The 17061-nt window shown below is 36.8% G+C and overlaps 3 protein-coding genes across 3 annotated transcripts in view; all 3 read right to left on the bottom strand.

The window, feature by feature from the left end:
* Positions 1-1611: 1611 nt before the first annotated feature.
* On the bottom strand, positions 1612-8952 carry LOC134826829 (armadillo-like helical domain containing protein 1). Its single transcript, XM_063839333.1, has 9 exons — positions 8896-8952; positions 8230-8369; positions 3914-3982; positions 3152-3312; positions 2872-3027; positions 2374-2645; positions 2033-2265; positions 1863-1932; positions 1612-1689 (listed from the first exon to the last, which is right to left on the bottom strand). The coding sequence occupies exons 1-9, from the start codon at positions 8950-8952 to the stop codon at positions 1612-1614; spliced, it is 1236 nt and encodes a 411-aa protein (XP_063695403.1).
* A 256-nt stretch (positions 8953-9208) lies between these two features.
* The window catches only part of LOC134826243 (uncharacterized), a 60045-nt gene continuing 52192 nt past the window's right edge, over positions 9209-17061 (bottom strand). The window contains exons 2-5 of the mRNA XM_063838548.1: positions 14659-14809; positions 12725-13357; positions 11655-12551; positions 9209-11521 (exon numbers count right to left, since the gene is read on the bottom strand). Coding sequence (XP_063694618.1) covers positions 9680-11521; positions 11655-12551; positions 12725-13357; positions 14659-14706 — 3420 coding nt within the window. The 5' untranslated portion in view covers positions 14707-14809 and the 3' untranslated portion in view covers positions 9209-9679. The remainder of the gene's footprint in view (positions 11522-11654; positions 12552-12724; positions 13358-14658; positions 14810-17061) is intronic.
* Positions 14718-17028, bottom strand: LOC134826828 (dolichyl-phosphate beta-glucosyltransferase-like). Its single transcript, XM_063839331.1, has 5 exons — positions 16919-17028; positions 16549-16812; positions 15889-16064; positions 15574-15720; positions 14718-14809 (listed from the first exon to the last, which is right to left on the bottom strand). The coding sequence occupies exons 1-5, from the start codon at positions 17026-17028 to the stop codon at positions 14718-14720; spliced, it is 789 nt and encodes a 262-aa protein (XP_063695401.1).

Here is a 17061-nt window from a genome sequence, read left to right as displayed (position 1 = left end):
GAAAACATCAACATCAAACCCGATTTCTCGGTTCCCGCCCTATCTCCTGGATCAAGCTGTCGCAGGGGAAAAAGTGGTTCCTTCGTTCTCCCAGGATTTATTGAAGAGGAGACGGAGCTTCTTGATAGTACTGACTAATGATTGGGTCGATTCCTTCGCAATTAGTAAAGAGACTCAAGCTTTGCCTGCCTTCAATTTACTCCCCAAAGGAAGAAGGATCAGGAAGAGTCTACGAACAAAGATTAGGAACTCCTTCATATCAATAAAAAGTTGAGTTTCCGGAGAGCGGCGTACGTAGTCGATGGTCGGACTACCTCCAACCTTGCTTGGCGACAGTTGTTAAAGGCTTTTGTACTTGACACCATGGAACGGCTGAGGCCAACTGAGGCTTCCTGGGCAGACTTTGACGATCTGTTCAGCGGAACCAATCCACAGTTCATTCCATTCATGAACATGAACCCCATGACCAGAATATGAAGAGGTCTCCAGAGAAGAAAAACAAGGAACTGATGTACAAACTACAACCCTTGTTCATAAATTAATAAACCTCACAAAAAACACTGATCAACACTGACGACGAGAAAAGTAAATCTAAAAAACCCAAAAAGTCCAACAAAATATACATTCCACAAACACAAAAAAATGTTTTTATTTATTCTTACCACTTTCCGAGACCCGGACCCAAAATTTGAAGTTTTACTTGTACTAAAAACTAACTAGAGCTCTATACTAGGCGTTCTTTCCAAACGCGCCCATCACGTACTCACTACTGAAATATATCACTAAGCTATCCACGGAGGATAATTTATGAGCTAACTGGCAAGTTGTAGAAGATGTGATTAATCAGAACTTCAATCAAGACTAAAATATCGACCCTATTATTGAAGCCGGTGTTATTAGCAAGAGAATGTGATCAGTGTGCTTGAAATACAGTCTGTACAACATACTGACAGACACCTCTATCATGCTTTGATTTGAATCCTTGACTCATTAATAAGAAGTAGCAGTACGAAGGAGAAGGCAGTGTTTTCAAATTACTGGCACTTGAGATCTAGAAAACATCGTGATCACTCTAACATCATCCTGTATTGACGGATGATACGAGTTTGCGAAATATTATTTGAACCAGGCAAAGGGATGCATCAGTGGTGTGCTGGGCGATTACCCGGGAGGAAAGAGAGGAGACACAGCATAATAGAAAATGTAGCAACAAGAAAAACCATTCATTAATTAAGTCTATTAAAATGATATTAACATATTAGTACAAGATATTTACATGAACATATTTACATTGAATGATCTGACTGTGATAACAAAATACTCTGAAAAAAAAAATTATAAAGCAATTCGACCTCTGAATAAGTTATATCACTTAACTTTAACTATTCCGTTGAAAACCCCCAATTCAAATAGTCTGGCTCCTTGTGGGCACATTTCAGGGTACTTTCCTTCAGTTTATAATCCTACATTAATAATTTATATAAAATCAGATCGTTAAGTAACAAAAACTGTTAGAAATCAGGTTACTTATACTGATTGCTTTTGAAATTTAAGTGGAAAGTTCTTTTGTGTTTTGAGAGTTTTCAAGGAAACCTAGTTTGTTGGATCTCATCACTGAACGGTTATTTCTTCAGTCATCTGGAGCAACTCCATGTCCTCGTCGTCGCTAGAATTCTGCGCTAGAATGACCTGAAAAAATAAATAGACAATTGCATTTATCATACCATTAGCTTGTCTAGGTCAACACACCTCATGTCTACTATTATCTACTCTGTCTTTGCAAATATTTGGCGCAAACAAAAAAAATAAGGTGGAACATTTGGCTGGCAGATTCACATAACGTTCACAATGATGGTATTTACCTGTGTGTTGTTAGATATTAGCTTGTCCAGTTGTGTGGGTGTTAACTTCTTGTGTATTTCCTCAGGCGACCTGTAAATAAACAGTTTAAACTGTGAGAATCATTATACAATATATCATTACTCAGTAGCATATTTCTTGAATTAGAAGTTAAGCTATTCTCAGTACTCACTTCAAGAATTCATCAAGCAGCTCAGAACCAAGACACTCCTTTAACGTTTCGTGGACCTCAGTGAACATCCTGACCAGGTACGACAGGGTTCTGGCAGCGTGTTGCTGTGAGGGAGGATGTCGGACGTTACTCAGAACAACAATCAGGCTCTGTACTGCTCCATTCTCCACGGCTATTGTGGCGAGCAGGTTGGAGTTCTCTGTCATTAGTCCCAGTACTTTAGCTGCAGCAGCCTGGGGGTTACTGTGGATGAGATACAAATTACAACAAAGGGCCAACTTACTGTATACAATATTTGTGGGGTTTGGATCCCGCTAGCTCCATACTGGAATGTGACTGACCTGCTGAAGATGTTGAGGCAGGGGAGTATCGGATACAGGAGGTCTGATGACGTCATCAAGTAGGGGAGTGAGTAGAGCTATCAGCCCAACAATAACCACCTCACGTACTTCATCGTGCCCTACTAGCTCCTTCAGGAGTTCAGAGGCCTCGTATTGGACATCAGAGTAGAGACTTCTCAGAAGAGCTAGAACATTCTCAACAAGGGCCTGGGTTGGAGGTCCCACTAGCTTCTGTATGTGTCTCAGTCCTTGTGCTGCTACTCGCTGCGTACCTAATGCGGAATGTTTATTGTTAAAGCATTTGGTATGTCACATTTAATTAGACTATTCACATTTAATTTAGTTCAGGTATGTAAAAGTAGCCTCCAAATCAAGGCCTCCTTCGAATTTTACTCTAACTAACGATTAACGGATTAAATGTCTGTATAAAATTTATCCTCAAATCAAAATAGAGAAATCAAGAAATTTACGAATGTAGAGGGAATCTACATGAATTACCAGGATTGGTGCTGGGAAGCAGGTCCTTGAGAACTTGATAGACCTGTTTCTGGTATCTTGGGTTACCGTGAGCCAGAGAGTAGAGCAGAGATCTGCCGCACTCTTGTGTTTGTGAAGTGTACGATCTTGCCATGCACTCGGCTGCAGCCCGGACACCTGGACAGAGAAGGGGGTGTTTGAAACAACAGCAAGATCATAGCATTAGTTTAAAGTGGAACTCTAAGAAAGGTTGAATGATGTGTTAAATAGTAAGTATACAGACTTAGAATCTTACCATAACTTTCGCAGATGACTTCCTTGTATTTTCTGCCACAATTGGAGATCGTCTCTAGCAACTCCATAGCTGAACTCTTGTCCTCCTCCTTGGCCGTCTTCAATCCCAATATCTCTAACACAGTGAGTATGCCTCCCACCTCCAAAAACTCACTCAAATATCGCTGCCTATTGTGGGAATAACAATTAAAATGGGGCTGGGCCATGAAAGAAACAGGGCTACGTACACGTAGCAAGGGCATAACAACAAAAGATAAGCGCGCAACCACGCGCCAGGCAAAACTCTGAACTGACAACAGCAGAATCAGCTCTTTTCACATTTTATGTGCTGTGCGTTACAATTAATGAAATTTTGGCAAGTGACCGTTCGACTTTTATCTGATTCTCCGTAAAATCGTGAAAATGTGCTGAAGTGAGTTGTTCTCCAAACGAAAACTTTTAGTTTTGCTACTCAGACCACAATTTCAGTGCACTTCTAATGTCCTGGGCTCATATTACAGTGTACATAGTATAGCCTTCATAGCAGGATAACTTCAGTTTTCTATTTAGGATGGCTGCATTAACTTATAAAATTAACCATCGCCAAAAGTGGTGTTCAGCTGTCTTCCTGAATTCGTACGTCATATATCGTTATAATTATCATCAAAACACATTAAAATCATACAATTTTCAATGTTTCTGGGAGAGTTAATAGCGATATCATCCTATGAGATCTGTTGAATATATTTTGAGTTAACTTCGTAGTGTAAGTAAAAAAAAATTAGCTTACCCACAAGAGGCAGAGAGAAAGACTTTGATGGCGTCCAGTTGTATCTTAATGTTACCTCCAAGAAGATACCTGAAATGAAACAACTGTGAATCAGAGAAAACAGAGGTGGTGTTAGTGAGTCAGGGCCCTGGGGGTACTAGTACAGTCAAATCCGTCCTAATTTAAGCCTTTGTCGGACAAAATTCGCAACAAAGCGATTTTAACGGGATATGGTCGGGACAAGTCCCAGGAATCATTCCAGAGAGTTCCCAAAATCCTCGACTTCAGGAAAATCCACAATTACCACTTTTTTACCACCTTTTTACCACTTTGGTTTTCTGTAAATAAGTCACGTTCTGAATATCCTAGAAGACTCTAGTTTAAAGCATTGTGTTTAGAAAACAAAGAAGAACAACTTTTTCTTTAACAACTTTTTCAAAAATAAATTATTTAATTAATTAATTAAATAATTAATAAATTTTCAAATATTTCAAAAATATATTTTCACCAAAAATGTTTACAATTACATTCCACGTATAATGAACTAATTTTTATAAAAATTTTCACTTTCAATATTTTGGACTTGTAAAATTTTCGAAATTTGTAAAGAAAAACCACTATTTACAACTTTTTACCACATCGAATCTCCGCTAATAAAACGACTTCTGAATTTCGTAGAAGGTTCTAGATTGAACCAATATGTTCAAAATATAAAAGAGAACAACTTTTTATCTGACAACATTTGGATTAGATAATTAATTGATATTTTAAATAAATAATAATTAAATTTTTATAAATTTCAAAATATAATTTTTATCAAAAATATTTGCCGTGACGTAAAACGTAAAATGAATTTACTTGAATAACAGAACATACACCGTCACATAGATTAGATAACAGATTAAAAATCCAGATAAATGGAATAAACGGTAAAATATCCAAATTTGTACGATACCATTATAGCTTATAACTATTTACACATCATATCTCTCGACTTAGTGTTGTGCTTAACTAGATTGTTAAACTAGTTTGTTTGGAAGTGTAAGCTTCAGCTTTACTTTATGTTGACTTCTCTTCGTAAAAAAGTTGAATCTGCTAAAAATCGAGGACTAAAATCACACGAAATAGTTAATATTTTGACAAAAGAATAACACATCGTGTGCCTGATACTGTACGCGTGCAGATTCTATGTAAGTAGCTGTCAACTAATATACAATAATAGTAATATGTTTTTACCGTTTTACTTTTAAGTTTGATGTCAGCGGAGAGCGCAACTAGAGGTATTCTTAACCAATACAATGTTTTAATTTACCAGGCAAATGAGGAGTTAGTTTCGGTGAATAGCTTTAAGAGGGCGAATGATCGACGATGTAAATTTGTATGGAATGAAATATGGAAAGGGTTGCTGTCCCCAGGTGCTATTTAAACTATTTATCTTTTAAGTAAGTACACTAACTTTTAAACTATGCCCAGCAAATTTGAAACTGATACGTACAGTCCTATTCTTTATCCTGACGCCTCTCATACCTTGTATAAATAAACAAATCAACGCACCACAGGTTGGATCAACAACCCCTGGTCGATGAACGAAATTAAACGGCAGTACAACGGCATGACTGATTCAGCTCAGAGTGACGTCTTGTGTGTATTATTGCAGACAGTGACCATAGACCAGTTCCAAAGATTCATGTCTAGCTTAGCGGTTAGAGCATCAGCGCAGAAGGTTCAGGGTTCAAATCCCAGTGTCACCTAGTCTAGGGAGTAGCTAAGGATCCATTGGATCTATGCGATCTCAACGGTCGACTCAACCGAATGATAGGAAACTTAATTGAGGGTTAAATGAGGAGGGGTACCTGTTAACAGTTCAAGAAACTTCCTAGGATACCCCTTCAGTGCATACTGTAAACATAGTGCTATTAACTATTATATCGGCCAATGAAGAGGAGTCCGTTGTAACAGAGTCAGGACCATCTTTGCTTTAGTCCACGAACACAGTTTAAACAAATGTCCATTCTGTAATGTAGAGATCGCACCAAATGATAAATCCTCAAACTGGATTACAGACAGGGTAAGTTATTGTACGGGGGAGGGGGGAGGTGGTATAGTACACATACGTTAGGCTCTTATTAAGTTACTAATTCGCTCGCCCAAAAATTTCACATGACTTTCTCCGTAGCTTAGTGCACTGATTCCCACTATTGGAATCGTTCTGAATAGCCGATCCTTACCAACTCCGTGGATTCGACTGGTGGTGTCTGATCCAGTGAAAGCGTGGCACAGAAATCGTGCAGAAAGCCCAATTTCAGTATCCTAGCACCCTGTCATGTGATATGCGATTAGGTAATCATTGATAACCCAATCAATTTCGCTAACGAGATAAACAAATTGCTTGATAACTTCGTAATTTTCAATCCGTTTCGCACATCGTTTTGATTTGCAGAGAGGCAGTTGAGTGGTCTAATCAAGTTGTTGTTTCTGTAATTGGTGATGATACTGATTTGCTTGTCATTTTACTGCACATGACAAAACACTTTGCATTTGACCAACAACTGTTTCTCACCACCAAAAGCTACATCTATGACATTGAGAACATTCGAAGTGCGACTGGTAGGAGGTACGTAAACACGATACTGCTGCATGCCACGCTTTCACTGGATTGGTAAGGATCGGCTCTTCAGAACGATCGCATCCATCGATGAAAGTGTAATAGATGCCTTTTATTCGGCAAATTCTACACCAGCTACCATAAAGTATGTCGAGAACTTTTGATGCTGCAGCTGATTTCATCAAAATCGAGATCACTAGATGAAGCTAGACTTTCAGTTCTTGAACAGAAGTCGCAATCTTTAACAGCAGACATCAAGTGCGAACAGCTTCCGCCAACATCTGGGGCAGCTGAACAACATTCTTATCGTGTTTACCATCAGCTGCTGGCGTGGGATGAGAATGACCTAGATCCGATAAGTTGGGGATGGAAGATGAACAATGGGACACATGTACCAGTGACCACTCTTATGAGTACAGCTCCGAAAAAGCTCATTTAAAAAATCATTTGCAACTGTTTAAAATCAGGTTGTGGCAATGCTTGTTCATGCAGAAAAGCAGGAATACATTGTGGATCAACCTCAAATGTCAGGACAATTGCACCAATGTGCTAGCTGAGGACTCATAAGTTAGACTCTTATCTAGTATATATGGTTATATAAAGTACTACTTCGGTTTCCCGATTAATTTAATGAAAATTTGTTAATTATTCGTGATATGTAATTTTAAAATATTTTGATCAAAAATAATTTTTATAATTTTTGAATATTTGTTTAATAATCGAATTAGCTAATTGATTAATTATCTAATCCAAAGGTTGTCAGATAAAAAGTTGTTCTCTTTTATATTTTGAACATATTGGTTCAATCTAGAACCTTCTACGAAATTCAGAAGTCGTTTTATTAGCGGAGATTCGATGTGGTAAAAAGTGGTAAATAGTGGTTTTTCTTTACAAATTTCGAAAATTTTACAAGTCCAAAATATTGAAAGTGAAAATTTTTATAAAAATTAGTTCATTATACGTGGAATGTAATTGTAAACATTTTTTGTGAAAATATATTTTTGAAATATTTGAAAATTTATTAATTATTTAATTAATTAATTAAATAATTTATTTTCGAAAAAGTTGTTAAAGAAAAAGTTGTTCTTCTTTGTTTTCTAAACACAATGCTTTAAACTAGAGTCTTCAAGGATATTCAGAACGTGACTTATTTACAGAAAACCAAAGTGGTAAAAAGGTGGTAAAAAAGTGGTAATTGTGGATTTTCCTGAAGTCGAGGATTTTGGGAACTCTCTGGAATGATTCCTGGGACCTGTCCCGACCATATCCCGTTAAAATCGCTTTGTTGCGAATTTTGTCCGACAAAAAGACGGATTTGACTGTACTATACACTATTACCTGTAATAGGTATATCTCCAGAACTTGTACCACTCAACCGTGCATAATTTGGTATTGATACAATATAGTCTTTTAAGGACACGTTTTACCCTACGTATTGCTTCATATTGTCGATTCTTTCTTTCATATTATTGCTGTATCGTATATATACGATCATATATATACGATTATATGTAATATACTATTTGTTAAAGTTTCAATTCAAATCAATCAAATCGTACGAAATACATTTCTTGTGATAAAAAGAACCGTAAATCCATTAATTTGCACTATAAGTTACCGACATAATAAAATGTGTTGAGTGTTCGCCTATTTAAATGTAACGACACCTGTCATTATGAATTTTATATAAATACATTATGTTAATAGCCATATTATCAGGGTTTTAACCTACGTTAATCGGAGCCAAGTAGTTATTCTAGTCAGAAACAAACTGCCTGCTTCAGCAAATTCTGCTTCTAAATCCGGTCCACTGTCATCTTTGTGTCGCGATATAAAGTTAGATAAAATCTTCTCTCGAGTCTTTGTCTTTCCCTGCAACATTATATAGTAATGAAGCAATTTCGGGGGATCCCTTGCAAGTATAAAATGTCATATTTCTACAACGAGTAGGGCTCTAAGATATCTCGAATGAGCTTTGGCTGGGATTGGCCAACCAACCGCGACCACCATAAGGCAATTCAAAAGGGAGATATCTTTTATTATATTGGTTAAGAGCTGAGACTCCAGAGCATTGTATCTAATCTATTTCTATTGTCAAACAAGTCGTAATAGTCGACTATTAAAATAATTCTGTAACCTGCCCAGCCTCTGGTATGGAGTACCCAAACAAATGGAAAGTAAGGAGTTCTAAGATATACTTGGCTACTGATAATCCCAAAGAAGGTCAAAACTGTCGGAGCTGAACAAAAGTGTCTTCAAACACAATTGAAAGCTTTTATAACATGATACAATTGGTAGAGAGCTAGCATTTACGTGTCATGAACCAGAGTATAAGGGGGAGGGGTGGAGCAGGCTGGGTGCCGAAGGATTTTTAATGTGATATTTAGAAGGCACTTACGTGATCCCATTCGTGGAGAAGTTGTTGAAGTCCAATTGTTGAGGTCTTCATTACCATTCTCTATTAAGATAAAACTTAAACTCAGCAGTGTTTAATATAAACATTCCAGACATGTACTTGAATGCTAGGTAAGGACTCGACACAAATACTAATTAAAGATCTTACACCAATTATTTGTAATAGATATGCAGTTCTTGATACACGAAATTAACGCTATTTGAAGATAGCTTTGATGAGCTAATTCTTATCGGGAGGTTCGATTTTAATAGAGAAATTATGTAATGTCAGGAATCAAGAGTAATGAAAAAATCAGTGGATTTTAGAACAAATATATAAAAGCTTCGTGATTACAAAATTTGTAATTATCTAGATCAAGTTCAAGAATAATAATTGTTCAAGAATTAGTTAATATCCAATAAAAATAAATGATTATCTTCAATCTTTGATAAAGCATCACGATGATGAAACCGTAATATATTCACTGATTGTTTAACCAACATAACTAAATCACACCATGTAGTCAAGTAAAAATGAGTAAATAAAAATATAAATTAAATCACTATAATAAACAAATTCAATCTTGGCTTTAAGTCCGGAACATGAAACTTGAAAAAATCAAACCAACAAAATAAGAAATCAATCGAAATTGAGTAAGTATTAAGTAACAGTCAGCTCGTATTAACTTCTCGAATATTGAATTATGAAAATAACAACAATTAACATAAATTATGATCAACGTAATCATCAATATAATCTAATACTCAACAATTTCCAAACTTCAAGTTTAACCTTGATGGAATCTATATATTACTCTGCAGGTCAACCTGCAAAGATACGAACAAGTTTGTTTGATGTAAAACACGAACTCGGCACGAAAATTATAACAATGTGCCATGTGAAATATCTCATAGTCTTTAACTACATTACTCGGTATTGGCAATCCTAACCTCAAAGCTCTTCTCGTAACCGCAAGTTTTTTAGCCTCTAGAATCAGCTGGACATCTATTGGAACAATATCGTGCATGTTAGCTATCTCGCTTGCAACAATCAGGTATTTGCAAGGTAACTTCTCCCAAGCCCCTTTGAAGCACCCTTTTCCGACCCAGCTCCAGAAATCTGTAACTTCTGACAGAAAACAACTGGATTTCTCTCCAGATAAGCAGTCTGGGTCAATAGCAAAACAACTGTTTTCATGTAAATCACGGATCAAGGTGGAGGTTATTGAGTTAAGTTTGTACGGGTGTATTCCAGATCCGATAGAAAGAGATTTGAATAAATGTATCACTGACTTGCACAAGGTATCTCTGCTACTTAATAAGGCAGGAGAATCTTCTTTAAAGCTGTCAAGCACAGCATTGGGGAAATTGTCAGTGGTTTTGGTCGGCAGTTCATTCAGCAATTCCTCAAGTTTCTGCAGTAACGGACCCCGCTCCTCCGGGTCCCCCTTTCCTTCCAATATCTCGTCTATTCGAGACATTTGGGCGTGTGCCAAGTTGAGCTCGTCAGTGTTTGGTTGATAAGGCGGAAGGGGAGCTGGTTTCCAAGTTGAACAAGGAATAGCCGGAGGGGTCGTTGGGAGAGGGTTGAAGGAGTTGTGAGTTGGAAAATCAGTGTCGGATAAATGCTTCTTAATGAATCTGATCAAGTCTTTCACAGAGGCTGGTTTGTGAGGTGCGTGTTCGAACAAGACTGGAAAGTCTGATGTCTGAGTATACAAGTGGACATTTGGGATACTGTCTACGGTAATCCGGCTGCCTCGTAAGTTGTTGTTTTTATCAATGTCTATGGCAACAAATGTTAGAGAGAGGTGAGAACGTAGAAGTCTGGCAGCAGCCTCTACTTTCCGCCTCATGATGTGACAATATCCACACCATTTAGTGTACCCAAACACTAGATAGGCTCGTGTTTTATCGTCTTCTATTGACAACAAGTCAAGTCGAGATATCTCGTGGACAAACTCTTTTTGAAAATCGGAGTATTTTTCAGGTTCATCTTCATTTTCACTTTTTGGATTTATTCCAGATGGATTAACATGATATTTTTCGTTTTCTTTCTCCGGCCCATTGAGAAATGTCCAAAATTTGTCATCTTCTAGACTATTGTTAGTTAAATCAATAGTGAAAACATTTTGACCCTCACTGTCAACCTTAGTGATAGCTTCAGTGAACTGCCTCTCAGTGTTGTTTACTCCAAACTGTGTGACCAGGTCAGCCCAGATAACAGTATCCAGAGCGTAGAACACCACATTATTACCAGGCTCACATCCTGCACTCTGATGAGCTGTGTGGTGCAAGTTAGCCGCACGATTTATTAAGAACTCCAGGTCAGAGTGCAACTGTTCCACCTCGGTGCACTCAGTACACTTATCTTCATAACTCTCACTGCACATCAGTTCGCTCTCCATGAAAGTGTGCTGAGTCAGCACTGTCAGATCTTCTGTGATTTTAGAGTGCGCAGCAGGGAAGAGGCTCGGAAGTAGCGAGGTGCGCTGACGGTTAAAGTAGCATTGTTGAACGTAGTTAGGCGTCTGGAAGGAGGAGTGGAAGCAAGGGAGGAGGGTGTCTTGTGAGAGGGTGGTGTCCAGGAAACATGGGTTCAGACATGTCATATTGGGCTTGCAGTGGATCTGAAATATTTTGCAGTTAGAACTTTAAAATTATTGGAAATAATACCCGGAATATTGCTTCTAGTTGGTTTAATACGAAAAAATAAATATTCTCAATATTCAATAAATTAACAAACTGTTCAAAATTATTTACCTTGAGCTCAGGTTTGGTGTGACAGTTCTTGTAAGACATAACAGACCTCATATAACTCACAAAATTATCTGAGTTCTGATGAAGTGGAGAGGAAAATATAACCGAAACATTATTGTTCCCAGCCAACGCATTGAATCCCTGATGTCCTAGATATTTGATGGACAATTTGTCGCCTTTCACCTTCAACCAAGTGAGCAATTCCCGGTGCAGTAACTTGTGATGTCTCCCTTGAAATGGAGAAAGTGTTTCAAACAGCACATATTTATAAACCATAGTTTTGAGTTGAGCGCTTTCCAAGACACTGACATGGCGCGTGCTCAGTACTATAAAGGGAACGTAGTAAGAGTCCATGTACTCAAGGTGATGTATAATCGCCGCCTTCAGAAACTCCTTGTAGTCTTCGTTTTCCTCGTAGCCACTGAACAGTCCTATGACACAGCGCTGATGTTTGCCTAGGATGCTGGTTAGCTCTGAGATGCTGTCCACAAATAGAACTGGTTCGTAGAGCCGCTCTAGCTCCGTGGCAAAGGCGGGCGCGTACGTGGATAATGAGTATATGTACGGGATGTAATCTACATCTTTATGATAAATTAGAACTTGAGGGTAATCCCAGGAATTATAATTTTCATAACAACTTGTTCCTTTGATCCAACAGTTCATTGCTACAAACTCAATGTCTGCGTCTTGCCAATTAGGTGCTAACAGCGAGAAATAGTTCACGACCCGAAGAGAAGGGCGACTCCACGGAGCGTACAACACAGCTACAGTCATGTAGTGTTGGGTTATCACTTCTTCTAGCTGAGCTATATTTCCATCTGATATGTGAGTGAAAGGGACTGGAATTGGGATCTTAAGGTCCTTGCGTGGGTCCCATTTTGCTCCTACTTTCGGTTTCTCCTGTGGTGAGACAATCAATTTAATACTTAGTTTCATTTAAGTTATATTATAAGTGTTGGTAAGTATACAACTTGGAATGTTCAAATAATAATGATATCAATAATCATTAAAATATAATTATATAACTTATATTTCAATGCTCAAACATTGAAATTTATTCAAAATTGACAAACCTTGGGTATTTTAAGGAGGCGGCCGTAAGCACAGAACTGAACAGTCAAACACACGATAAAAGTTACCAGGAAACACATGTTATACCCTGGCTGTTTCTCTTGCGCTTTTTTAGTGTTCTCTTCAACAGTTTTAGTTTCTTCTGTTTTATCTGCTTCTGTTTGAACTTGGTTTTCTGCGATGAGTTTTTCGATTTCTGTCTCTGGTGATTTTTTAGATCTCGCACTGAGGGAGGTCCTGAGGATAGAATATTCGGGTGATTTGGCAACTGTAGCGACTTGTGTGGTGTCTGGGCTGATTAGGTCTTTGGTTTTATCGGGTGATTTACTTTTAGTGACAGGAGAGCTGGTTTTGATATCAGAGACTTGTTGTTTGTCTTCAGATACGGTGGAGACTTGTTGTTTGTCTTCAGATACGGTGGAGACTTGTTGTTTGTCTTCAGATACGGTGGAGACTTGTTGTTTGTCTTCAGATACGGTGGAGACTTGTTGTTTGTCTTCAGATACGGTGGAGACTTGTTGTTTGTCTTCAGATACGGTGGAGACTTGTTGTTTGTCTTCAGATACGGTGGAGACTTCTGGTGAAGACTGACTTGTGCTACTGTTGATTTGCGTGCTGTTGATATGCAATGAATTCTGAAAAGAAATGTGTTTTAGTTTTTTAATAAACTTAACCAGTAACCATGCATTTGTTCAGAGGACCTCCTCAAAGAAATTCAATTTAATAATTTACACACAACATGATAACAACCAGCAGAACTCAGCAACATTTAGTGCTGTAAACAATTCAGCACAAAGCTAAAAATATAAGCTTCACAGTTCACCCTCACTAACAAGTACAACCTACTCGATAAATGCACCTTGGTTTAGACTGTAGTCTGTACGGGTATTAAACACTAATGCTATACATATTGCCAATATTGCAATTGATTCTATTTAAACAAAGCATTAAGCAATAAAGCACACGATAATGCTATAAAAGTTTTATATTTTTATCTTCGAAGTTCGAATTTTACCGATATTAATTTTATTAAGGATTTGTCATGACTCAATGTTTCTGCTTTTTTGGAAATGAAATTCAATTAATGATATTGTAAGTATATAATGATGATGTAACAAGGTTACATAGCATAGGAGCATAATTGAAGTATGCAGATTACTTCTATTATCTTGTCAAATATATCGCCGATAACCGATATTATCGCGATAATTTTGAAAAAGTTATCGATTATCGCGATTAAAAAAATTGTACCGATAATGGCAACCCTAATACATTAATGTGACTTACATCTTTCAAAAACACAACACACTGCAAATTAGACTTGTTAAGAATGTAACAAAACTTGAAAGTGTTGTACGAAGGAGAATATTATATCGTTAATTAAACGTAACACAAAAGAGGGTCTTCCTAGACTACGTGGACCACTATAAGACCAAGGTGTAAATCTTATTATATAGTATTATATAATATACATTATGTTCTGTACATTGACACCTGTTACCTAGGCGACTATTATTGTGCAGCTGGACGAAAGTTAACATTGAATCGCGATCTTAAACATAAGGCCTTTACTGCAGCGAGGGCGTTATTTTGTCTTCGTTAAAAAGCCAAAAATATTTGTTGTAATACAAGAATAAGAGCGGATTGTAATGTCACCTGATCCAAAATATTGCTTCGCATCATGATTGGCATGGCACGCGATTTTATGACAGCTCCAGTAGTATTTTTCTGATATAATTATAGCAGAAATTAAATTTGAATTAACTAAAATTAAACATTGTACTTTTAACTTAAAGCTTCAAGTCCTAATTAAATAAGATACCTAACTTAAATTTGTTGAAAGAGATATTCACAAGCCTGGTACAGCCTACACCAAAGAAGCTAAATGAATTAGCTTATTTAATGGGCTAACTAATCCTAGAAACAATGGACTAACGTTTGAAAGTGAAGAATGGCCCGCCTCCAATGGAGTTGCCTCATTCATCCGCCTCCACGCTACTTCTTCTGTTTGTTATCGCTAAATTTCATCTCACTCCGCAAACGTTTCTTTATAAGCAGGATACTCTGATCAGGCCATAAAGCTTCTCCTGAGTTTCACAGATTAGTTGTAACGCCTAACGGTAAATGGTCATAATCCTATTATTACTGATCATACTGTGAAAACAAAAGAGCGTGGTAATTATCATAAAGATTCAGAGGAGATAATGAAAACTATTATATTTGTGACATAGATTTAAATACATATTGATACGCAAATGTTTTTCGATTTTTAAACAATAAATTTTGTCTCAAAACATCAATTGGAACAAGTTACGTCTGACCACCTAATAACCATAAAATATTGTCAAGAAATCGTGGTGAATAAACATAAACTGTAACTACAAGCAGTTCTTTTAATTTGTAAAAAGTAGGTTAGATTCTAATTCTTTAGAATCAAATAAACCTCCAAATTCATAAATAAATATTCGAAATTCTTCAGCTTTTAATTACATTATTATCTAGAGCACCCACTATACCACTATTATAAAAGTACTGTAATAATAATACGTGATTAATAAATATTCATGCTGGAAATTGAAGCAATTGCTAACGTCCAACTATGTACTTCTTAGCTATTAGAACCGTGTACAATAAAATCAAATTGACATAAACAATTAATTTATAAACATCTAACCCAAAAAATTATCATGTTTTAGTAAATATAAATATTGATTAGATTAGCTGTAAAACATATAATACAGAAATACTGAACTAAACCCTTATTCAGATTTCAGTCGTCCTGTTACAGACCAAGCACCAATCAAATACCGAGTCCTAATCATAAGTAAATCCTTTGCCATCTCTAACCAACTGTAAATAGGTACTATTTTAGATCCATCAATTTCTTCCCAATTTACTGCCACCTCAGTAGCTTTTATACCCAGAATATTGGCTATCACAAATATCTCCACATCAAATGCCCAGCGCTCGATATTCATCTGAGGGAATATGACGCGCGCTGCAGATCGAGTAAATAGCTTAAACCCACACTGTGTATCTTTTATATTACTGATTCCCCCAACTATAAATACAAACATATGGAATCCATACATCAGTATATTTCGGAGGAAGCTTCTGTTAGCAACAGCATCATCTTTGAGATGTGCTCGAGAGCCCACTGCAATACCATACCTCGATTTAGAGGTTTCCAGAAGATTCTTCAGACTTGCCCTGACTTTTCCAAGATCGTTAATGTCCGTAGCACCGTCAGCATCAGCAAACAGGATCTCTTTACCACGTGAACTCAGCACTCCTTGTCTAACTGCTCCTCCTTTTCCTCTATTAGCAGGAAGCTTCATACACCTGTAGATTTAAAGTTTCAGTCTCAAAATATTGATGGCTTTTAGAATTTTGTCAATAGTATTGTATCTTTTATGGTTGCAACACTTTCACTTGATAGGTGGCTATTAAATTATTCAATATGTACTATTATTCAATTCAATAAAGACAAAGCTCAACCTTTAAAGTCAGGTATTATCTAGATAAAAGGCAGTTTACGTAGAACAAAAGCAAACAATTCTTATGATAGTTAACACTGTACTATTTATAGCTAATTTTAAATCTCCGGTCATAATTCAGAGATTTAAAATTAGGTGAGAGTTAGGAAGTCACGAAATAAAAGGTGTGGTAACTCGTTTGTGAATGTGTTAAGATTATCGAATTAATGGTTAGAACGATCGGCTATATTATCTTAGATTAAGAATTGAGATGTGTATTTTTGTGTTAAAAGATGGCTGACAGATAGTTAAAATTAGCTTTCTTTCAGTGACAAAGGAATTAAACATACCTGATGACATCACTCCCATGTTTAATTGAATAACAATGTACAACTTCGACCGTACTGTCTTTACTTCCATCATCAACAACTATAATTTCGTAACTATAATCCACAGTGTCTAAGTAGGGAAACAACACATCAAGGAACACAGGTAGTCTTTTACTTTCATTGTAAGCTGGTATCACTATTGTCAAGTCTAGTGTTGGAGAGTTCTCTATTGAAGGAAAGGGTATCTTCTTGTCTAGTGCTGCATCATGGAAGTCTAACTGCAACCTGAAATTAATAGATAGTATTATCAATGAATTATTATGTTCAACACGGAAGCTGTTTGAAATAAGAGAACCCTAGGTAAATGTTTATAATGATTATAAAAATTTACCTTGTTTTGTCTGATAAGGATGCAGTTGCTCTGATCACAAAAAGTATTGCCACAAATAGAAGCAATCCTAATGCGAATCCATAACCTACATAGAGGAGTAGCAAGGACATCCTGTGGATTATTTTAGTTATTTTTAATCTTTC

The sequence above is a fragment of the Bolinopsis microptera genome, chromosome 2 (assembly GCF_026151205.1).
Source record: "Bolinopsis microptera isolate Bmic1 chromosome 2, MBARI_Bmic_1.0, whole genome shotgun sequence".
In the NCBI taxonomy this organism is placed as follows: domain Eukaryota; kingdom Metazoa; phylum Ctenophora; class Tentaculata; order Lobata; family Bolinopsidae; genus Bolinopsis; species Bolinopsis microptera.
This window is presented reverse-complemented; position numbering and strand designations above follow the sequence as displayed.

Bases quoted from the DNA above. Each gene is read 5' to 3' on its own strand.
- LOC134826829 (XM_063839333.1), bottom strand. From the start codon at position 8,952: ATGGTAATGAAGACCTCAACAATTGGACTTCAACAACTTCTCCACGAA. The intron at 3,028-3,151 runs GTTATGGTAAGA...TTCTCTGTCCAG, and splicing joins CAAGGAAGTCATCTGCGAAA to GTGTCCGGGCTGCAGCCGAG. The intron at 2,646-2,871 runs GTAATTCATGTA...ATTCCGCATTAG, and splicing joins GCTTCCCAGCACCAATCCTG to GTACGCAGCGAGTAGCAGCA.
- LOC134826828 (XM_063839331.1), bottom strand. From the start codon at position 17,028: ATGTCCTTGCTACTCCTCTATGTAGGTTATGGATTCGCATTAGGATTG. The intron at 16,813-16,918 runs GTAAATTTTTAT...TATTAATTTCAG, and splicing joins TCCTTATCAGACAAAACAAG to GTTGCAGTTAGACTTCCATG. The intron at 15,721-15,888 runs GTATTGCAGTGG...CTCGATCTGCAG, and splicing joins AACCTCTAAATCGAGGTATG to CGCGCGTCATATTCCCTCAG.